The sequence below is a fragment of the Schizosaccharomyces cryophilus genome (genome assembly GCF_000004155.1).
Source record: "Schizosaccharomyces cryophilus OY26 unplaced genomic scaffold supercont4.5, whole genome shotgun sequence".
Taxonomy (NCBI): Eukaryota; Fungi; Ascomycota; class Schizosaccharomycetes; order Schizosaccharomycetales; family Schizosaccharomycetaceae; genus Schizosaccharomyces; species Schizosaccharomyces cryophilus.
Window position 1 is genome coordinate 274,412 of NW_013185628.1, and position 22,024 is coordinate 296,435.

Genomic DNA, 22,024 nt, shown 5'->3' on the forward strand with positions numbered 1-22,024 from the left:
TCGTTGTAAATGAGTAAATATTATAACGTATCGTCATAAATAGCGTTATTAGAAATTAACTTAGTGTAGGAAGGCAGCAAAACGAGTTTATCAGAGCAAATATCACTTGTTGTAAACTGGGGAGAGCAAATTGCTTGTCTGTGTTAAACAGCGATATACAAAAGGTAAGTAAGCTGAAAAGGAAAAAAAGGAGACATTCATGAAGATGAAGTGGTTGTTTGCGTTTCAACACAGTCCTCGGTACAGCATATACAGGTCCGTGGAAAGGGAATTGAATCTTGCTAGACCCAAGTTTTAACTGTAGATCACGTATAATATGGTTTTATTACCGTATTTATTTAGTACACGAGCCGAGCTTAGCGCAAATCAAATTTTAGGTTCCTTCAGGAATTTAATACGATAGAAAATGAAAAATTAACCCTGGTTCTAGTCTTAAGTAGAAAACTACACCCAGATAACTGTCTCATTGATTGATTGGTCCACCGAAAAGTCATTCCTGAAAGTTCACATTGAGTTTCATCGTTCGAATTAAAGGATGAGTGCAGCTACTGTTCAACAAGTACAGAAGGGCCTTGGACAGGTCTCTTTAGAAGTTCCATACATTCAACATCGTGTTGAACTTTTTGAGAAATACAAAAAAGAAGTTGAGGAGGAGATTGCCAACAAGCCCAGAGAGGAAATTGACGTTACCCTTCCTGATGGAAAGGTTGTCAAAGCTACTAGTTGGGAAACCACTCCTCTTGACATTGCTACCTCGATTTCCAAGGGTCTTGCTGAGCGTACCGTGATTGCTAAGGTGGATGACAAGCTATGGGATTTGACCCGTCCTTTTGAAACTTCTTGTACTTTGAAGCTTTTAGACTTTGAAGATCCCGAAGGAAAACGAGTCTTTTGGCATTCCAGTGCCCACGTCCTTGGTGAAGCTTCTGAGTTATTCTATGGCTGCCACTTGTGTGTTGGTCCTCCTACGGATGATGGCTTCTTTTACGAAATGGCTATCGAGAATGAGCGTGTTGTTACCTCTGAAGACTACAAGAGCCTCGAAAACTTAGCCAAGCAAGCAATCAAACAAAAGCAGCCGTTTGAACGTTTGGTCCTTTCTAAGGAAAGACTCCTTGAGATGTTTAGCCACAACAAATATAAGCAACAGATTATACAAAACAAGATTCCCGATGGTACTAGTACTACTGTCTATCGCTGTGGCCCTCTTATTGACTTATGTACTGGTCCTCACGTCCCTCATACCGGCCGTGTTAAATCTTTTGCCGTCATGAAAAACTCTTCCTCTTATTTTTTGGGTGATGCTAAAAACGATTCCCTTCAACGTATTTATGGTGTTAGTTTCCCTGACAACAAGCAAATGCAGGAGTATAAAGCCTTTTTGCAAGAAGCTGCCAAACGTGATCACCGTAAAATTGGCCGCGAACAAGAACTTTTCTTCTTCAACGAAGTTTCTCCTGGTAGTTGCTTCTTTTTGCCTCATGGTACTCGTATTTACAACACTTTACAAAACTGGATGCGTGAACAATATTCCCAGCGCGGTTACCAAGAAGTCATCACCCCTAATATGTACAATGTAAACATTTGGAAAACTTCTGGCCACTGGAATAACTATTCTGAAAACATGTTTTCTTTTGACGTTGAAAAGGAGAAGTTTGCTTTGAAACCTATGAATTGTCCTGGTCACTGTGTCATTTTCAAGAACCGCGATCGTAGTTACCGTGACCTTCCTTGGCGCGTTGCCGACTTTGGTGTTTTGCATAGAAACGAGTTTTCTGGTGCCCTTAGCGGTCTCACCCGTGTCCGTCGTTTCCAGCAAGATGATGCTCATATCTTTTGCAGACCCGACCAAGTGAGAAGCGAGATTGAAGGATGCTTTGACTTCTTGCAGCACGTCTACGGTATCTTTGGTTTTACTTTCCATTTAGAATTGTCTACTAGACCAGAAGAGAAGTTCCTTGGTGACGTCGCTACTTGGGATCGTGCTGAGACTCAGTTGAAGGCTGCTTTGGATGCTTCTGGTTATAATTGGGAGTTAAATGCTGGTGATGGTGCTTTCTATGGTCCTAAAATCGATATCACCGTATTCGATGCCTTAAAACGACAACATCAATGTGCCACTATTCAACTCGATTTCCAACTTCCTGAGCAATTCCAACTTGAATTCCATGCTCCTGTTAATGCTGAAGAAGCCAAGGAAACCGGAAATAACAATAGCTATATCCGCCCTGTCATGGTTCATCGTGCCATCCTTGGCAGTTTGGAGCGTATGATTGCCATTCTTACCGAACATTTCGCCGGTAAGTGGCCGTTTTGGTTGTCTCCTCGTCAAGTTTGCATTGTTCCAGTTTCTGTTGCTGCGTATACTTATGCAGAGAAAGTCAATCGTGCTTTAGTAAGCGCTGGTCTCTACGCTGACGTTGACTTGTCAGACAACACTTTACCTAAAAAGGTACGTACCGCACAACTTTCTCAATACAACTTCATCTTTGTCGTTGGTGCCGAAGAAGAAAAATCCGAGAGTGTGAATGTTCGTAACCGTGATGATCCTAAGAAGCAAAGCAAGGGTGAGGTTATTCCCATGAAGGACATTCTTGAAAAGTTACTCAAGCTTAAGGAGTCCAAATCTCGCGTCAACGACTTGTAATTCGAGCCTTATCAACTTTAGGTCCATTTTTCGGGAATTAGGGTTATTTACTATAAATGCAACATTCATTTTTTTCTTTCAATGAAAACAAACTTCGCATATAGGTGCTTTGGATTCTACAACAGAAGGTCCAGCACTGCGTATAAAGTATAGATAAGCAAACTTGTATGTTAGTTTATTACTTAGTAGGACCATGTGATTAGCGAGATGACTCTTCAATAGTCTTAAACAATTGCCAATCATTACGATTAATGTTAACGTTACTTTTCTTACGTATATAAGTAGATGTCTTGTAAATGTGATAAATATTGAATGGTGCTACTACCTACCATACTGTCACTTACTCTTACCGACTTGGTAGGATCTAATGATTTCCAATGGGTAATTTACATTGTACGAAGAGTTAGATGAATTAACATATATTAGATAATTTAATAGCTCATGGTTTGACTCATAAATTATACGATAAACGGAAATCTACTGCCTATGAGTTGGAGCGGTATGTTATTATTCATTACATGAAATCCAGTTCATTTATAGGAATTTATTACATGAAGAAGAAATATTTTTTAGCTAACTGAATGCTTGTATTAGTGTCGTCCGCCAATACTTAGAGAAAGGTGAAACGGACAAAGTGCAGGAAGTAATCAATGAGCTTGCAGATGACTTTATTTATTCACCGACAAAAGGATCCAATGCTGTTTTTGGAGGACTTATAGGTCTTGCCGCAGTTGCTATTGCCCTAGGTCCGGTAAGTTTATATACTTTTCAATTCGTCATTCTATGTCTTAACACGCGAAATAGAAAATTGATATATATATGGAATCAATTATAATGCCAGTGCTATATTGCTTTAATGATTCCGATTCCAAAATCCGTTATTATGCATGTGAAAGCATGTATAATATAGGCAAAGTGGCTAAAGGAGAAGTGTTTCGGTTCTTTAATCTTATGTTTGACGTCTTGTGCAAACTATTTGCTGACACAGAAATAACTGTAAAAAATGGAGCTGAATTGTTGGATAGACTAGTCAAAGACATCGTCATCCAGCAAGCTTCCACATATATGTCTAGTGTAGAAAACTTGGAAACATTTAAAGACAAAACTGCTACTTCTTCTATGCAAGATGTTCCAGTCTTGTCTTGTGAATCTTCCCGGATGCAAACGTTTTCGCTCGCGAAGCTCGTTCCTTTGCTATCCGAAAGGATATATGTAATAAACCCCAATACCAGAATGTTTTTGGTTTCTTGGATTCGATTACTTGACAGTATTCCAGACCTCGAATTCATTTCGTACTTGCCTTATCTTTTAGATGGGCTTATGAATTATTTGAGTGATCCTAATGAAAGTATTCGAATCGTTACGAGTAACTGTTTATACGACTTTTTGAGAGAAATTCAAAGAATAGCCAAGGTGAAGTACCATATCCTTCAACGAGACGAAGAAAGCGAACCTGACTTTTTCAACTCGATGATTCGTCGAGTCACATCGGATTCAGAAATGCAGGAGATTTCAGAGTACGTTGAGGGTTCTCTGAAAGACGGATCTTTTATATTAGAAGCACATATTCAAATCGACTGCAAAAAACTATTAGAAATAATTGTCAATCATCTGGGTTCTTCTGTACCTCTTATTCAAGAAAAGGCATTGAAGTGGCTCTATGAGTTTATTTACATTTCACCGAAAGATGCTCTCGTTTTGATTTCTAAGGTATTAGAAAATCTTTTGCCTTTAATGTCTAAAGGAGAGAATATTCGTCAGACTGCCAAGGAGCTTAGTCAAAACTTGGTCATTCTAGTTAGTAAGGTGATGGATATTGAAATATCTGAGCTTGATACCAGTCAAAATGATAACAGTTTAACTGTTGATTTTCACACATTGATAGAGGTTTTGCAAAAACTTCTTTCCAATGACAACGAAGAAACTCGTCTATGCTCTCTTGAATGGATTCTACTACTACAAAGAAGGGCGGGTGGAAAACTTATCAGTATGCATGATACGATTTTTCAAACGTTTTTGCTGCAGTTGTCAGACCCTAGCGACTTAGTCGTTTCTCGAATTTTGGAACTTCTGGCTTATATTGCCATTTCCCACAAAAGCGAAAATTTGGTTCCTTTCCTGAAGTATCTTCTACAGATGTTTTCTGAAGATAGGAAGTTCTTGAATTCTCGAGGTAATCTTATTATTCGCCAACTATGTAATCACATTGAAGGGGAACGAGTTTATACTGCTTTTGCCAGTATTCTAGAAGTAGAAGAGGTACGTCAATTCCATTAATTATTATGCTAATCTATAGAATTTGGAATTGGCAAGCACTATGGTCGAAGTTTTGAATAACAACTTATTTACAGCTCCTGAATTATTTGACCTTCGGAAAAAACTGAAGCAGAGCTCATTAAAGGTATGTTATCACTATAATTGGAAGGTTCTAACAAATTTAATAGCTACAAAATATTTTCACAACCCTTTATCGTGCATGGTGTCATAATTCTATCGCGGTTTTCGCTTTGTGTCTTTTGTCGCAGAATTACGAACACGCCGCCAACCTCCTATCTGTATTGTAAGTATTGCCAAGGCTAGCTATAACACGGAACATCACTAATCCCAATAGTGCTGAAATAGAGTTTAATGTTGATATGTTGATCCAATTGGACAAATTGGTACAACTTATTGAGTCGCCTGTGTTCACATGTATGTGAATAGAGTGGTTAAAGAGTTACTAACTAGTTAGACATGCGCTTACAGCTGCTGGAGCCTGAGAAGTACCCGTACCTTCATAAAGCCTTGTACGGAATATTAATGCTGTTACCACAATCTTCCGCATTTAGGACTTTACGAGACCGACTCCAATGTACTACGGTGTCAAAAAGCAATGTTTTACTACCAAACGAACGCATCAATAGATCAAGAAGGGATGATCCATACTGGTCAGATTTGTTGGAAAGGCTGCGTACAGTGCAACTTTCTCATCAAAATAATTATCGAGAACCGATACGGGCAACCAAATTAGCTTTAGCAGGAGCGTTGCCATCGATTCCGACTGCCACAACGATCTCGACGACTACGTCAGCCTCAGGAATAACGACTACTGCTAGTAATTCCAAAGATTTAATTGCAAATCGGTTTCCGCAAGCTGTGACGATGCCACCAGGAACTCGAAAGAAATCGAAATGATCAACAGAATTTTTGGGTATAAAACATGCTTTCTTAAGATGATTATTTATTCATACTATGATTAATTATGGAACGCTTAGATTATATTTTAATGAACTTGAAATGAGCAGCGCAGTCACTGTATTATTTCTTTGCGAAAATCCGTAATAGGTATGCAGTGTTAACTAGAAAAGTAAGCGGTATTAAAGAAGAATGGGAGACAAAACATGAATAACCAAAAGTGCAACGAAAAAGGTAATAGTATAGGGAAACGATAGAATTAGGTTTGAAACAAAGAATGTGGGTGTATATCTTTGCGGCATGTAATAAGTATTAGTCGTACCAATTCATCATCCATTTTTCGATAGCATAGGAAAAGACACTGAAACCAGCACCACCTAATACCATGGCCTTTGGTCCTGATCGTCTAGCTAAAATGCTACCGGTAAAAAAACCGGCGATGGTTGGGTTGTAGATGTCAGTTTTAGCACGGAAAGCTTCGATACTGCACTCAGAGCCAGCGAATATAAGACCAAGGACACCAAAACTTTTAGCTGACGAGTAAGAGCGGGAGCCCATATCTTTCAATTGAATACGTAGCTGTTCACGGAATTTCTTTTCATAGATTTGGGGGTCCATACTTTGCATATCCAGAGAGGACATGAAAAGACCAAATATACCACCCAAACCAAACCCCATACCTCCAGCAGCGATACTTTTGAATACACAGCTTTCTTGCATAAATGTAACGATTTTAGATTGTAGCATCATTGACTTTTCCTCTGGTGTCATCTCATCAGAGGCAGCATTTTGGCTTGATAAGAAAGAATAAGGATTATCAGGATTGTTCATGTTTAAGTACGAAAACCTTTTCGTTCACTATAAGTAAAGGTCGGAGAGATCTTTCCAATCAAGAGATCAGTGAGGGTATAGACAAATTGAATTTAAAAAAGAGCAATCTAAATCTTTGAAAGACTTTAAGGAAAGTCGTCAACTTTAAGTCTAGGAATTTTTCAGCCTGAACTTTTGCGACTCGAATACCAAAACACTCAGATAAAAAGGGTTACCTATCACGAATTACAAGACTAATGTGATTACAAGTCTCAAAAAGATATAATTGAAAGAATCCCTTTTTTATTGCCAAGCAGATATAACATTTTGGTGGAATACGAGAAAGGATTAGGAAAAGGCAGTCACATATGTTCGAAGTAGATCAACACCAAATTTGGCAGCCAAGAACTCGAACTTTTCCAACAACAAAAAGTAGATTATAAACGTAAAGCAAAATGTCTGTCGAATCTCAACCCGTCGAACAAGTTTCTGAACTTCCCGCTGGTTCTACCACCGTTGTCCATGCCGAAAAGGCCCAAAAGTTGATCCAAAAGTTGGGTCTTAAGCGTGTTGAAGGCATCACTCGTGTTGCTATGCGCCGCCCTAAGAATATCCTGTTGATCGTCAACGACCCTATCGTCTACAAGAGCAGCAACAACGCTTTCGTTGTCCTCGGTAAGATCACCGTCGAAGACATGGCTGCTCAAGCTCGTGCCTTCAGCGAGAACCAAAAGAAGTCTGGTGCTGAGGGTGCTGAGGGTGCTGCTACCGAAGAGCCTGCTCCTGCCAAGGAAGAGCCCGCTAAGATTGAGGAAGCCGAAGAACCCGTTGACGAAACCGGTGTTGACGCCAAGGATGTCGAATTGGTCGTGGCTCAAGCCAATGTCAACCGTGCCAAGGCCGTTAAAGCTTTGAAAGAAAACAACGTAAGTAGCAATAAAGTGCTCCATAAAGGGAAGAGTGGAATGTCGAAATTGAAGGTCTTGAAACTCTTCAAACCTTTCGTCTGCCTTCTTTTGAAAATCTTCAACGTAGTTGATTTCTTTTTCCAATATACTAACCATGCTTTTGCAGAGCGATGTCGTGAACGCTATCATGTCTCTTACTATGTAAACTTGCAATGTGAAAATTGTGTAGATTTTGTATTCATGGCTCCGTCACATGAAAAAAATATTATTATGTTTATTTTATGTCCCGTAAAAGAACATTGTAGAGAACGAGGTAGACGGTAGGAAATATCGTATAGGAGCTTGCAACTAAGTTCATACTCTAGAGAACACGGTGGACAATATGAAAACTAATAGCAAAGCTTTCTAAGAACCTTGGTAATGTTCATAAAGGGAACCCTAGTCAGCCACCCATCCATTGATCCATGAAGTCTGTCTATGTATTCAATCTAAATTTTATATCCTATTCATAAAGAGTGAATAGTTTTCATACAATCGGTATCATAATTTCTGTGCGTTAGAGCAATAATAAAAAAAGGGAATATTGAATATGAAGTCATGGAGAGTTGTTAGGAATCTTTAGCTAGTTAACCAAAGAGCGAATTATAAAACCCGTTCATTCATGACAAAGAAAAAGAAATAAATCAAAAATAATCATACATCAAGGATCGACAGAGTGAAAATAGGAACTGTCCAGTCATTCACCGAGGAAGCTTACTTGAGCTTCAAGTAGTAGAGTATAAAACCGAGAAACAATAAGGGAAAAAGCAACCTCATAATAAAATATACATAAAAAGGATTTGGGAAGCAGCAATGAAAAAGAGAAAATAGATCCGTCGACTCCGTTGATGGGAAGTTATGGTGGCATTAATAGCCATAGTAGATTCGGGCAGCACGGCATATTTTAACGAGCGTAAAAGGAAAAAGGCCGTAGCTAAGTACATGTAAAGAAATATAAATCTTGTAAGCCAGGGCATATTAGCTATCCGGCTGAGGGAGGTTAATATGAGGCCGACAAACTTGTACCCACTGAAAGCCAAGAGATCCAGGACCTGACTCTGATTTGAAATATTTAATAAATAACATCCAAGGCGAGTAGCCAAAAACTCGAACAAGACGATACCACATGCTTTGCTAGCACGTAAACCCAAAAGCTCAGGTTGAAATTTATCCTGCAAACCTGCAAGCGCACAAATCAAAAGAAGATGCGTAACAAATGCCATTAAGGGAATGTACATGTCTGGAGAGTTCAGGTCTTCTCCTGGAGCACAGTATCCTTCAGCGCTACCATTCATTTCTGACCGTTTCAGCTTACGAGCCCAAGACCTGCGGCGCCAGGGGAAAATGATGAGCAACAGTTTCGCTACAACATACGAGTTGGTTACTGAGAAGTAGTGATGGAGTCGGGTGGTGGAGAGCCACTTTCCGAAATTCTGTTCCATATACTCATGGCCAGCGCTTACTGCATTTCGACCTAACTGAAATCCCATTTGCGCAGTAGCCGAATTGGGTAAATAGGACGCAGTTGAAGGCATGCCCATGCCAGCAGCCATGTTGGGATTGTCGTATGGAGAGGACATGGAGGCTCCTGAAGGAAATCCAGGTTGCGGCTCGTACCGACTACCTGCTCGCATATTGGGACTAGGGACGGCGTGAGTCGGTTGAGGATGATACAGTTTTGGAGGCATTTGTAAAGAGTCTCTGCTCTCCTTTGGGTACGTATAATGGGGAAAGGTCAAGGCTGGACTCGATGAAGTTCAGAGAGAAAAAAGAGAGCAATATACAGAAAAGATGGGGAAAAACAGAATTAAATACTTAAATAGAAATATAAGAAATAAATAAAAATGTAAAATATGTATACCAAAATCAAGAAGAACAAGACACTTTCCGAAATTTTTTGGCATCTGAAACGAACCCAGAACCAGAATGCCCAAGAACAAAGGAAAGGGTGGTAAGAACCGCCGTCGCGGAAAAAATGAGAACGAGAATGAAAAGCGTGAATTGACCTACGCCGAGGAAGGTCAGATTTACGCTCAAGTTACCAGAATGCTTGGTAACGGTCGGATTGAGGCAGCTTGCTTCGACGGTGTGAAGCGCTTAGGTCACATTCGTGGTAAATTGAGGAAGAAGGTTTGGATTAACCAAGGTGACATTATTTTATTGTCTCTTCGTGAATTCCAAGACGAGAAAGGTGATGTGATCTTGAAATACACCGCTGATGAAGCTCGTACTCTTAAGAACCAAGGCGAGTTGCCCGAAACTGCCAAGATTAATGAGACCGACTTTGGTGTTGAAGGAGAAGACGATCTTGACTTTGAATTTGATGTTGATGCTATTTAAATTCACTGAAAAAAATTTTATGGTGCACTTGGAGATGTGGTGAAATAAAGACGATGGACTAAATTTTATAAAAATGCTTGTTTTTTATTTCTTCCATGTTTTCTTTTGGTGTATGTGGTTTCTTGGTTTTTCTTTTTATTATTTACTAGAAAAAAAGTAAAAATCCCTCCTATGACCGAAATTATGTCTCCCTTCTTTTTCCGTTTTGGTCTCCGGTATATAATGGTATTTAACAAGATTGTACTCGGATTTCCGTCCATGATTTTCAATTAACTATTGTCTTGTTAATTTATATCTTGGTTGTTTCGTTCTGGCTCATGAAAATAAAATTTATTTAAACAAAAAATGTCGTTATGTAGATGCATGGTATCATAGTTTAGCAGGGTATGGTAGCTTTTTCTTTTTCCTTTTAAGCAAACTTGTATTTTGATTAAAGTACAATTGTACCAAAGATTAATACTGAACGTTGTTAAATTGTAGACGAGCAATTTCTCTCAAGTATGAGTTTGAAAGAAGAGAAAAGAATCAAATTTACCGCTTGGTTTCTTTTAACAAACAAACAAAAAAATATGCTTTTTCTATGCGACAACATATTTGCCCAAGAGATACCAAAAAATCACTAAAATGGGGTATATAGGCGGTTTCAAAATGAAGAATATAACAGTAGAGACCGATTTTTGAGTTAAAAAAAAGATAAATGAAGATGTAAGAGAATGAAAATAAGGCTATAAGACAATTAGCATGTTCATGAGTATTTGGTATGATTACAGATAAGGCGGTCGTAACTTTTCAGGTTCAATTGTCAAAGTTGGGCGATGATTAAACGCCATTTGAATTCGCTTCAAACTTCGAATCTTTAGAATCCCTATAGAACTTAAAATCGTAGCCATCGTAAAAATCATTCCCACAGTCGAATAAAAGGCCGCTGGGGATTCTTCGAAACCGTTTGGCAAGTTCATACCATAAATGCTAGCAATTATGGCACCAAACCCCAATCCCAGCGTGACCGCAGAAAGCTTTAACCCAAGGAGCATAAGGGAATTTCTGTTCGCATCTAACATAATATTACAGATTTCCTCTGTACTTCGGATATTGCCCATTAAATTATCTGTTTGTTGCACAATTTCGTCTACTTGCTTGTAATATGTTTCAAGCAATAACTCTATTTCATCATGTTTATCATGATCTCTAGGTTTGCCGGTTCGAAGGCGCTCTGTCAAGTACATGCCTGCTAAATCTTGATCTTGTTCTAGCAGTTCGTCTAAAACATCACGAATCAATGTAGCTTTTTTCAGAAATCCAGAAAGACGTCTTGAAAAGATCAGAAGGGTCCTAAGCCGATCTTGATTAATATCGAGTTCAAAGTCGGCTAAAAGATCAGAGACAAGATTCTGCAGAACACGCAATTCAGAATCCAGAGTATTCACAACGCTTATTAATATTGTTTCTAAAGCCATCATTTCATATGGCAGAAATTCAAAATCACTGGAGGATTGCTTCAATCTCCCTTGCAGTTCATATATAAATTGAGATTGCGAATGGGAGTGCTGGCTTCCATATACATCAAAGAGTAATACGGAATCTGCCTTGATTAAGGCTCGAAGGTGCAAGAGATTAACCAAAATTGACCCTTCACGTACAAGGATCACCGGAACGATAGAGTTGATACTAGTGTTTAGCTTTCGTAAATCACGAGGTAGCAATCCATTTTGTTTGCACAAATCCATTTTTTTGAAATCTCCACAGATTACTCTTACGTTTCCCTGAAAGTCGAATTCAGTACAATTTATAAGTAAGCGGTTTTTTGAGGCACTTCGATGAAACCATTCTGTCCGGCTTTCCGCGAGGTCACGATGGCTGCCGTTTTTCTTTTGAAGGTTAGCAAGGGAATTGTCAAGTTGTCTTGGGGGAAGAAGCCGAGAATGGAATCGGACAATGGATGAACGAAACGGATGAGCAAACAGTTGTGGTTTTGAGGGTAACGAGCCGAAAAACCTCGAAATTCCTATAGGAAATAGCATTGGAAGTAGTCCGAATGTTTACAGCTGAAAAGGGTAAACCCACAAACTTGCGGATTTGATCAAAAAAATCCTTATTCAACGACGAAAATTAAGTACTTCAGCTTAGAAAGGAAATCTTTAGAATTTCCCTTTTAATCGAAGGTAAGAAGTTATTTAAAGAAGGCGAAACCGCAATTTTCAAGATGGTAGATTTGCAAACCTTCAAGCTTGTAATTTTCGACTGTGGTTCACAATTGTCGTTGATTTTGCTTTCTTTTCTTCTTTATTGACAGTGAAAAATAACTGGTAGTTATCTAATCCTCTAATCGAGCATAATAACGACGACGATTTGTAAAGTATTGCAAGTAGTAGTGTAGGAATGGTACAGAATACAATCGCAGACAGTCAAAGGCCGATCTCTATTAAAGAATGTATACTTAGGATTCTTAAAGAATATAAATTTATCTATTAAAAGGATGAAAGACGAAAGGAATCCGTGAGACTTTGTAGGTAAAAATTGAACCAGACACCCAAACAACGGTTTTTTTCTTTCTTTCCTTCTTTCTTTATTAACAAAAAGAAATGAATTATAAGATTTTTAATAATCGCGAATGCAGGAAGTGATGGCAACTGTTGAGTCACTGAACTAATGTGTAAGCAAGGAAAAAACTCTCGGGAATGCCAGCCAAGTTTATTCAGCTTACTTTCATATAAACATTATGTCCTTTGAATTTCAATATTTCATTATTATGCCTTCATGTTCATATCTTGAGACACGCTTACAATATGCGAACGAACACCTTTTCACACTTTGCATGATCTTTGTTCGTTTTACTGCAACAACTGTTGAACATAAATGCACAAAGTTATCCTAAGCTATATACCTTTTCTACCTTTTTTATTTCATAGTTGTCATGATTTGCTACATTTGCGATCCCAGTGTAAGGTTTGGTAAGCGACTCGCTTAAGAACTTGATTGCTTTTTGCTCGCAGCCCTTTTTATGTATCATCAACAGTATACATCGTTTGAGTCTTATTTTCATCAATTCTTTTTGGGGGGATTTAGTTATCCTTTCCAACTTTAGGATCTCTTTCTTCTGCTGTATGAACCTTTCGTTTGTTGAGTTTCTCCAAAGCCAGCAAAAGACAACCTGGCCAGAGCAGACCAGGACACAACGGTATTCTTAGTAAGTAATTTTTTCGTATGTACCACAGAAATCGAAGTATGTGCTTTTCATTGACTGAGTCATTCATTTTGAATCCTCGTATTATTTATAGTAGCAAGTAACGGTGTTACTTATGAGGTTTCGCATGCGAACAGACAAATGTGAACCTGCCATTTCCCCCTCTCTTTTTCAATTACACAGTTAACAGAAATCTTGAAGATTTACTATGGGTAATAAACCATCTCGGCAAGAATTTGTTTTGCACGCACCTACAGAGTTTTCGGAAGGCTTGGTGCGCCATCTCAAAGAGTCTCCGGAAACGGACACAAGCAGATGGATGGATATGGAAGGATATATCCAAGAACGCGTACAAACGGAATTGAAAAAACTGCAAGACCGTCAAAGGAAAGTCATTGATGTCCTTATGGATGAAGAATGGAAACAAAACAATGAATTGGAGAAGCAAAGCGAAGGATCCTTGAACTCTAACCTTTTGAAAAACGAGTTTGCCGCTCTTCGTGATAAATTAGAAAAAGAATCTACTGCTCATCAGTCGATAAAAAGCGAGACCTTGAAGGAGATTGAAAGTACTCGGTCCGACTTATTTGCATGCATGTCAGAAAATGCTGATAGATCCCTTCTTTGTCGCCCGTTTGCAGAAAAGTTTGTTGCTCTCACAAGTGCTTTTAAAGAAAACTCTTCTGATTCTTAACACAAATGAGGGTGCTTTTCTGTTCTACCTTTATCTTGCAACTGAAAATCCGAACTTTCGCTTACTGTTTCACATGTTCATGTAATCCTATCTACTTGTATATGTGATGCTTATACGCTTGCAAAACCTCAACGCTTAAAACTTTTCCTTTTTTGAATCGTCTTTCACCTGTATCCTGCGTTCTTTCCGGATAATCCTTCGTCAACGAGTTTTGGTGCGAGGCATACATTTCTGTTGTCATTTTGCATCCAACCAGATATTAAATCTTTCCTGTTTCCCACTGGTATTATGACATTCACCGCAAGATTAATGAAATTCATCTTGTTAATTTGCGATTGCTACTTTTATTTCAAGTACACTTAACACTGACCAATAAATAGAAAACCTGTATTTCATTGTAACTTTCTCATAAAATTTCTGACTGAACTGAACGATTAATTAAATGAAACACCCTCCTCCCCAAAAAAAAAAACATTTTTTTATTTTTATTTTTTTTAGCCAACAAACATTTTTTGTGTGCCCATCGTTAAGAGTTAGTAGACTCTTTTGGTTCTGGAATGTCTGATATTGGCTTTGCTTCAGCAGTCTGTTTGTTTTCATCCTTGTTGATTTCCTTCTCTACAGGTTTCGTCTTCTCGTCAACTTTTGAGCTTCCTGGCTGGTAAAGCTCATTTAAATTAAACCTTCGCAGCTGCTCATAATCTCTCACGACACTCATTCCAATTATGTTCTGACCAATGTTAATAAGAATTCGAAAAATGAGCGTCAATGAATACATACTTTAAACACCTGGACCATGATAAGAAGGTCATAGTTTTTCAAGTCAACTTTATGCTCACGCCCAACACATTTCGCAATGGATCTATAAATATCATCCTTCTTTAGAATTGAGTGATTTCGAATAGTAGCTTGGACAGCAAACTAAGGCACCGGTGTTAATACATCTATATTTGAACGAATTGCTTACCTTCAAATCCTGTTGTCCTTCATGAAAATGAGGTTTCAATACTTCTAAAGCCAAGTCTTCCAATTCTTCAATTGAGGCTCCTGTTGTCCTGACTATGGGCGTCAACCTTTGGGTAAAGCGAGTCATCTTTTTCGTCTTCCCTTCTTTGCAAGTGTATTCCACCAATCGAACAGGATCTATAGGAGGTCTTATTTTTATAAAAACCACTTATTTCAATGGTTACTACTTCATCATCATATAATTATAGCGCCATACCACATTGTAAGTCAATCAAGATTGGAGTCAATAACTCCTTTTTACTCTTTTTCTTCTCTTTCATTCCTTCCAATTCGCGAGAAATGGCTTCTTCCAAGTCCCCCTCATCATCATCACTCTCTTCAGGTCCTATTGTTTCAGGCCAGAGGGTAGCAACATGCTGGCAACTTTGTTAGAATCAGTAACAACAGGAAATTATATTGACATACTTGAGAGAGAACATTTATAATTTCGTTGGACGCTTGTCTCTCTTTACCACGAGGTACCGTAATCAAGATTCCACTTTCATTTTTCTCGATGCCTGTACGTTTAAACTTGAGCTTTTACAGGTTAATAAAAGTTAAAAATGTAAAATATACCCTTTTTATTGAAGCACCACCGTGCTTTGTGTCTGAATGTTCGCGTTTTGCCATGATAATGTTTATTACTTTAGTTGGACCTAAAGTGACCAGATTTGACACTTTACGAACGTCGGCATATGGAATTTTTGTAAGAATGAAATTTTTTTTATCTTAAAACAAGATGATTTTAGTAAGCAAAAAAAGGAATAATGTTTCAACCATCTATTCATTTAATCTGCTTTTAACATACTTATCTACACAGGGAAATTTTGTATTAAAATGGAGTCAGTTCTCATTTCAAAATTGTTAGTTAATGTACTCTACAATTCTTATATTGATTCCAATAATATCACTGACGGAATAAAAAGAGCATAATAATCTACGTGTCTACCTTCATTTTGTTTTTTTGAAATTTACCAGTCAGCCATCGATACAGTATAACGGGAGATTATGTACATTTAGAAAATTAAACATCTCAAAACTTAAAATTGAAAATAAATAACCTTATGCTTTCTCTTCTTGCACAGTAGATGGCATCTCGTTGGATTGTGATACTTCAGCATTTTTTAAGCATTTCTTCTTCCGTAAAGACTGATTCAAAAACACGGAGGATGCAATGCGTTTTCTCCCAGTCGTGATCTTTCCATTGGGAGGTAATCGAGGCCGTGGAGGCTTGTTTCGAGGCCGAATATCTTCATCCTCAATTAATTCATTTAGGCCAAACTCATCCATCCTTGAAGACAGAAAGCCTTGGATAAGGCCAATTTCGTCCTTCAGACTCTCTCTGGTAATCGGTGGGTATCTGGGAGCAGGAGGGTATTCTTTTGTATTTTCAGTGGTTCTATAAAGTAAAGGTTAATAATAAAATTCCTTTCACGAATTTTACGTACAGTTCTGGCTGCTGACTCATATTAAGTCTCAGCCTACTTTGCAATAGATGCAAAGGTACAGACAATGAATCCAACCCGAGTTCTTTCTCTAAACCTAGTTCTCGTAATCCAAAGAAATCATCTCCGGTATCATATGAAAATCCTCCTGTTATAAATGAATCACTATCTCGTCCAAAAATTTCCTCTTCATCATTCGTAGTTGAAAGTGCGGGCCGTAAAAGCTCTACGAGATGTCTATGCAGCCTCTGATGAACTTCATCCAATTTAATACCATAGCGTTTAATGTCATCAAATACGTAAGAAACCAATGTTTCCGGACCAGATACACCGAGCTCTTGAAGGGTTTGATTGATAATTTCCTAAGGTTGTTAATACAAAATTCGCATACCACCAATTTGCATACTTCTTTGGAATCCTTTTGCTTCTCCGATAAATACTTCTTCATCAAAGTACCAGCATTCTTCATGTAATCTGCTGCTACATCCGTCAATGCGTTTAAGGCCTCGGAATGGAAAGCTAAATGGTTAACAATCAATATCAAAGTTTAACTTACAATCGAATCCAGCGTGAAATAGAATTACTGAACAGAGTTTCTTTAAAATCCCATGAGCAACAGGTTGAAAATCGGAAACTTCTTCAAAGTTTTGCGGAACGTCTAATAAAATCGATTCCTCATTGGCGAAAGGAATGTTACTTCGATAATAATCAGAGTAAAACTAAAGATGTTAATAATCTCCTAAGAAACATTCATACCGGTTGCGGAAGTTGCATCTGCCTAACTGTCTGAATTTTATTACACAGCTTTCGTATCTGCTGCATTTTCGATATATTCTTGTAAATAGAAGAGGAAAGTCCTGGCGATTGATGATTCATTTCCCAAAGTAGGTAATTATTGAAGACTCCATCTTCAGTAGGTCCGACATTGCTCTCGGCAAAATAATGAACAGGAACTCCTGAAGCTACATCGTATTCGAATAGAGAGTCGTAATTAGAGCTTAAATTGGAGACATCCAATATACCACTTAAACTTTCTGAGCGTGCAGAAAATTTTTCGTAAGCTTTTTCTCTATTCATAAAAGATGTCATGGCTTCAGGAGACCTACAAGACAAAGAGGGATTTTCAACAGCATTCAAATTTCCAAGCATATTCCTATTCCGCATAATGCATTCAAAACGTCTAGACTTTGAATTATTTTTCCAAAATTCATGTGCAACATCGGAGACAACTTTATCCTCAATCTCATTTTGAGCACGAGCGGTATTTTCTTCTTCCGCAGAGCGTTTCTCTTCGGGAATTTCAGCAAATTCAGAGGAAGGAGGTAAATGTGAACTTTCTTCCTTCTTTTGCTGATCTTCTTCTTTTCGCCCTTGTTTATCGCCCTCATCAGGACTATTTGGGACGTCAGTGTGTACTTCAACAGATCGCTTGCTTTGTCCACCTCTCGATGAGGTTTTCTTTGATGTAGTATGCTTTGAAGTTTTTTCGCTGGATTCTTCTTTACGGTTAGTGTAAGACTTTCAATAGAACGTACCTTCGTCACTCTCAAGGTCTGCTTCCATCAAAGTTTCATCGTAATCTTTCCTAGACTGAATTACGATATCTGGAATGATGTTGAGTAGCTCTTGCGACTTTTTTTTCATAATTAAAGCATGAGCTCGTAGCGGATGTTCCTACTCAGATTAGAGTCTTATCCATTGACACAAACATACCGGATGTGAATTATATGTTAAGCAATTAGACCAAATAAGCATTAAATCATGAACAATTTCTTTTTTACTGTTATACTGCAGTGCTTTTAATTTCCGAAGCATTGTTCCCAAATCCATTGGCTCTTTGATAACTGAAAACCACGTTAATACTTAATATAAAATACTAGGAAGAGCGCTTATATACCATTGTAGTAGTCAGGTGCATCGCGCTTGCTGACTTTTGTCAAAAAAGGCAAGGAATGCTCAGTGTAATTACGAAGGTGCATAATGACTTTTTCAGCGCCCTCATATAATTCCTCTTGCCCTATTCTTTGTTCATTTGCCTAAAAAAGTTAGTTCTAGGTCAAAGATGTGTTCGTACCCATTTTGATCTGCTTTTTCGGACATCCGCAAGCAACTGTTTGATTTCAGCGTCAGAAGCACCAACTACGTTTCGGTTGTTTTCAAGATATTTCAAGAGATTCTGATATGCAAAAGGCTATTAGTTTTTTATGCAAGATTAACGATGAAACAAACCTTGAAATTCGCAGTAAAATGGCCAAATTTGGAATGTAGTTGCTGAAATATAGTTAGAAAACTGAATGAATACATTTTGCATACAGAAAAATTTTCAGTCCATGAAGTATCGGAAGAATTTTGAGGAAATGAAGCTTTCCCAGGTGAAGATGGACCATCAGTCTCTAATTTCTCAACTTCATCTTGATCGAGTAAATCATCTTCTAGGGTATAATACACATAGTTATAGGCAATATTGCTAAGAACCTTGCTAGACTCAATAGTGCTTGATCCTGAAACGTCTATTTATAAGAATCAGCTATATGAAAGTGATGTAAAATAATCACTTACCCATATCATCAATATCGATGGACTCTAAGTCTACAAACGAACGAGATGAAGCTCCACTAGCTTCCTGTTTTTCGTCATTTTTGGGCTGATTAGCATCGCTGTCAGGTTCGTCATAGTCGTTCTCGTTAATTTCTCGAGTTGAACTCTTCTTCCTCGAGTCTTGTTCTATTTCATTCTTTTTCTCTTCTTCGCTTTGCTCGATATTCTGAGTTTCATGAGGTATATCCTTCTCATTCTCCTTAGTTACTTGACTGGAAGGACCTTCAGCGTTTCGTGTAGCGAACAATCCACCATTAATTTGAGCGTCATATAACATACATCGGCATCGAAATAGAGTTGTCATGTCTAGCTCCTCATCTTCCTCACTGCCTCCTGAAGGGTCTTTTTCGTCGCATAGTGTATCCCAGTTTCTCACGTTTATAAATCGATTCCACAACCGTACATCATTAATGATATTTATATATTTCCGTTTTTGTTCTGGAGTTAAATAAAGACTCCAATATTCGTTCTTTAGAAGAGCAATTGCTAAGCTATGAAGAATTGGCTCGTCCAACGTCTTCGCGTCTTCAAGATTCCTGTCCATCCAATGCTAGTCTTTGAATTTATAACAAGACATTCAACTCTATTACTTATTCGTTAAACCAGCTCGAAAATACCCTAAATTTTAAATGGCTATAAGTTATGGACGTCGCGTTCTAATTACTTGGAACAGAATAAGGATATTAAGTGAGTAGCTAGCAGTTATGAAGTATTCATCCATGACTTTATTAGATAATAGAGAATAATAAAAGCTTAAAGAAGAAAGATTGAACTATTTTCTATAACAAATGCATAAGTATATAATGAGTTTTTACTACAATTAGCTGAGAAATCACACAGCAGCAAACATTTTCCATAGTCTGAAGGATATAAGGATACGTCGGAAAAATAAAAGCTTTGGTTTTCTAGTTTCTATATTTCATAAGGGTATCAACGAAAAATATGTAGTAGATACTTTCATATGCAAAAACAAACATCAATTACTCCTTACTAATCTTTAAACTGAAAATTTATACTTAAAAAAGAAGTGCATAAAAAGTAACCAAAGTTTTGCAATATATTTTAATTTTTTTCCCAGTCTTCTCTTTTGTTCAATCATCAACATAGCACATCAACGAGGCATACCACGACCTCTGCCACGCATAATCCTTTGTGCAGCACCGGGAGGCATACCACCTTGTGGACCCTGAGGTTGTTTGGAAGGCTCATTCATTATAGTTTCGTCGACAGAAAGAACTAAAGTAGCTGCTTCCGCTGCTGACATGATTGCATTAGATTTGACAGAACTCGGTTCCCATACAAACTTTTCAAAATTGTTGGCAACACCTTCGGTTGCCATATCAACACCAGCCCATTTATCACCTTTAGCATGCATCATTCGGAGTTTGTTCAATATATCAGTGGAGTCAAAACCAGCATTGTCACAAAGTTGGCGAGGGACAACTTCCAAAGAACGAGCGAAAGCTCCAATGAAGTTTTGTTGTTTTCCAGAAATGGTAAGGGAGTAATCCCGAAGATATTTAGAAAGTTCCATTTCACAGGCACCACCACCTGCTACAACAAGATTATTCTTCAATGCATGCTTAACAATCATGATAGCATCATGTAAAGAGCGCTCAACTTCTGCGATAAACTGGTCAGCACCACCACGAAGAATAAGGGTGCAGGACTTCGACTTGGGACAACCTTCAAATAAATTGAAGCGCTCACCACCGATCTGGCGTTCTTCAAAAGTGCTGCAAGTTCCGAGGTGATGTTCTTCAATATTCGAACATGTTGATTGAATGGAACCGCCGACAGCTTCAACAACGCGGTTTAAGTCATCAGTACCCACTCTACCAGCGCAGAAGATATCACGGTCAGCGAAGTATTGAGTAGCCAAATCTCCGATGGGAAGCTTAGACAAAACAACCTTGGCACCAGTGGCAACAGTAGCCTCTAATTTTGAAAAAATAATGCGCCATTCAGCATCCACAATGTTTTGGTATTCCTGAACCTTGTCGACACGAACTTCAGCATTGTCCTTTTCAGCCTTCAGTTCCAGCTCGACATCCAAGCAAAGAATCTTAGGATTTTTAAAGTATTTGGGTTGTTGCTCAAATCCTGCGTATGAAAAAGTCTTTTTGAAAGCAACACCATTTACCAGCTGAGAATCTTCCATAGCACCGCCTGGAACCTTTTTTATACCAATCAAGTTTTCATTTAAATCTTCTCTGTCTAAAGTAAGGACGGCGTCTACAACCATTTTCGTAAAGAAAGATGAATTGGAACGAATTAGTTTGGAACTCATGGCAGTAGCAGCACATTTCGTCAACAAATCGCGTAATTTTCTAACCGGTTAGTATCGAAAAAAAAAAATCATAAGGGGAAAATTCAAAGGTTTCGAATTTTCACAGTTCACATTGCCTTGCTCATATTATACATACGTTTCATCTGATAAATCTAATTGAATGGCTATTTCTTTGATTTTGTTGACTGCTAATTGAGCAGCTTTACGGTAGCCGCGAATAATTGAGTGCGAGCTAACACCGTCTTCCACAAAATTGCGGGCTTCCCGTAATAATTCACCAGCAAAGACGACTACAGACGTAGTACCATCGCCAACCTCAGCATCTTGAGCGCGAGCAACGTCCACAAGAGTCTTGGCTGCAGGATGAACAATGTCAAGTAGCTTCATGATAGTAGCGCCGTCATTCGAAATGACAACCTCACCTCTGTCATTAACCATCAATTTGTCAGCTCCCAAAGGTCCAAGGGTTGTCCGAATGGTATCTTGGACAGCGACGCAAGCATTAATGTTCGAGAGCAGTTGACCACGACCCTGCGAATCATTAGTGCCTTCTTTCAGAACTACATCACATTCATTAGAAGCTATTATTTGATCATATACATACCAATAATTGGAATTTGAGGGGCCCCTACAGACATTCTGTAAATAACTCAAATTCTAGTCGTTTGGTGCTTGGAAGAAAGGACGTCGCGAACAATACTACTCTTCCACCCATAGTCGAAATAGTATAAGGCACGTTACACCACGGTAAAGATATTGAAGGAAATGTGAAAATTTATCAGAACATTAATAAACATTAATATTTTAGGAAATATAATCGTGAAGTAATATAAAAAAAAGGTTTGTTTATGCCCATACTCACTCGTATCAGATCGAATACGTCTTATGTT

At 38.2% G+C, this 22,024-nt stretch overlaps 11 protein-coding genes across 11 annotated transcripts; 5 read left to right on the forward strand and 6 right to left on the reverse strand.

The window, feature by feature from the left end:
• Positions 1-95: 95 nt before the first annotated feature.
• Positions 96-2,748, forward strand: SPOG_00773 (cytoplasmic threonine-tRNA ligase Trs1). The gene is made up of 2 exons (XM_013168950.1): positions 96-164; positions 431-2,748. The coding sequence occupies exon 2, from the start codon at positions 536-538 to the stop codon at positions 2,645-2,647; it is 2,112 nt and encodes a 703-aa protein (XP_013024404.1). The 5' UTR covers positions 96-164; positions 431-535; the 3' UTR covers positions 2,648-2,748.
• A 212-nt stretch (positions 2,749-2,960) lies between these two features.
• Positions 2,961-5,966, forward strand: SPOG_00772 (vacuolar protein). Its single transcript, XM_013168949.1, has 8 exons — positions 2,961-3,028; positions 3,074-3,146; positions 3,242-3,398; positions 3,452-4,906; positions 4,944-5,048; positions 5,092-5,207; positions 5,259-5,338; positions 5,379-5,966. Exons 1-8 carry the CDS (start codon positions 3,025-3,027, stop codon positions 5,819-5,821), a joined length of 2,433 nt encoding a protein of 810 aa, XP_013024403.1. The 5' UTR covers positions 2,961-3,024; the 3' UTR covers positions 5,822-5,966.
• On the reverse strand, positions 5,806-6,990 carry SPOG_00771 (TIM22 inner membrane protein import complex subunit Tim22). The gene has a single exon (XM_013168948.1). It carries the CDS (start codon positions 6,650-6,652, stop codon positions 6,134-6,136), a length of 519 nt encoding a protein of 172 aa, XP_013024402.1. The 5' UTR covers positions 6,653-6,990; the 3' UTR covers positions 5,806-6,133.
• On the reverse strand, positions 6,916-9,326 carry SPOG_00769 (COPII-coated vesicle component Hrf1). The gene has a single exon (XM_013168946.1). It carries the CDS (start codon positions 9,264-9,266, stop codon positions 8,352-8,354), a length of 915 nt encoding a protein of 304 aa, XP_013024400.1. The 5' UTR covers positions 9,267-9,326; the 3' UTR covers positions 6,916-8,351.
• On the forward strand, positions 7,025-7,820 carry SPOG_00770 (nascent polypeptide-associated complex alpha subunit Egd2). Its single transcript, XM_013168947.1, has 2 exons — positions 7,025-7,557; positions 7,706-7,820. The coding sequence occupies exons 1-2, from the start codon at positions 7,087-7,089 to the stop codon at positions 7,742-7,744; spliced, it is 510 nt and encodes a 169-aa protein (XP_013024401.1). The 5' UTR covers positions 7,025-7,086; the 3' UTR covers positions 7,745-7,820.
• A 166-nt stretch (positions 9,327-9,492) lies between the features above and the next one.
• On the forward strand, positions 9,493-10,099 carry SPOG_00768 (translation initiation factor eIF1A). Its single transcript, XM_013168945.1, has one exon. It carries the CDS (start codon positions 9,505-9,507, stop codon positions 9,916-9,918), a length of 414 nt encoding a protein of 137 aa, XP_013024399.1. The 5' UTR covers positions 9,493-9,504; the 3' UTR covers positions 9,919-10,099.
• Positions 10,100-10,208: 109 nt separating this feature from the next.
• SPOG_00767 (magnesium ion transporter Mrs2) lies at positions 10,209-12,270 on the reverse strand. Its single transcript, XM_013168944.1, has one exon. The coding sequence runs from the start codon at positions 11,937-11,939 to the stop codon at positions 10,683-10,685; it is 1,257 nt and encodes a 418-aa protein (XP_013024398.1). The 5' UTR covers positions 11,940-12,270; the 3' UTR covers positions 10,209-10,682.
• Positions 12,271-13,261: 991 nt separating this feature from the next.
• SPOG_00766 (DUF1690 family protein) lies at positions 13,262-15,516 on the forward strand. The gene has a single exon (XM_013168943.1). It carries the CDS (start codon positions 13,311-13,313, stop codon positions 13,794-13,796), a length of 486 nt encoding a protein of 161 aa, XP_013024397.1. The 5' UTR covers positions 13,262-13,310; the 3' UTR covers positions 13,797-15,516.
• On the reverse strand, positions 14,186-15,563 carry SPOG_00765 (tRNA acetyltransferase). Its single transcript, XM_013168942.1, has 6 exons — positions 15,378-15,563; positions 15,228-15,338; positions 15,019-15,178; positions 14,764-14,969; positions 14,577-14,717; positions 14,186-14,526 (listed from the first exon to the last, which is right to left on the reverse strand). The coding sequence occupies exons 1-6, from the start codon at positions 15,429-15,431 to the stop codon at positions 14,323-14,325; spliced, it is 876 nt and encodes a 291-aa protein (XP_013024396.1). The 5' UTR covers positions 15,432-15,563; the 3' UTR covers positions 14,186-14,322.
• Positions 15,564-15,800: 237 nt separating this feature from the next.
• Positions 15,801-19,544, reverse strand: SPOG_00764 (SAGA complex bromodomain subunit Spt7). The gene is made up of 12 exons (XM_013168941.1): positions 18,806-19,544; positions 18,560-18,756; positions 18,476-18,517; positions 18,321-18,422; positions 18,144-18,282; positions 17,960-18,090; positions 17,782-17,920; positions 17,003-17,742; positions 16,803-16,965; positions 16,653-16,765; positions 16,250-16,608; positions 15,801-16,200 (listed from the first exon to the last, which is right to left on the reverse strand). Exons 1-12 carry the CDS (start codon positions 19,386-19,388, stop codon positions 15,864-15,866), a joined length of 3,045 nt encoding a protein of 1,014 aa, XP_013024395.1. The 5' UTR covers positions 19,389-19,544; the 3' UTR covers positions 15,801-15,863.
• Positions 19,545-19,633: 89 nt separating this feature from the next.
• On the reverse strand, positions 19,634-21,844 carry SPOG_00763 (chaperonin-containing T-complex eta subunit Cct7). Its single transcript, XM_013168940.1, has 3 exons — positions 21,739-21,844; positions 21,271-21,694; positions 19,634-21,174 (listed from the first exon to the last, which is right to left on the reverse strand). Exons 1-3 carry the CDS (start codon positions 21,770-21,772, stop codon positions 19,956-19,958), a joined length of 1,677 nt encoding a protein of 558 aa, XP_013024394.1. The 5' UTR covers positions 21,773-21,844; the 3' UTR covers positions 19,634-19,955.
• Between the last annotated feature and the right edge of the window lie 180 nt (positions 21,845-22,024).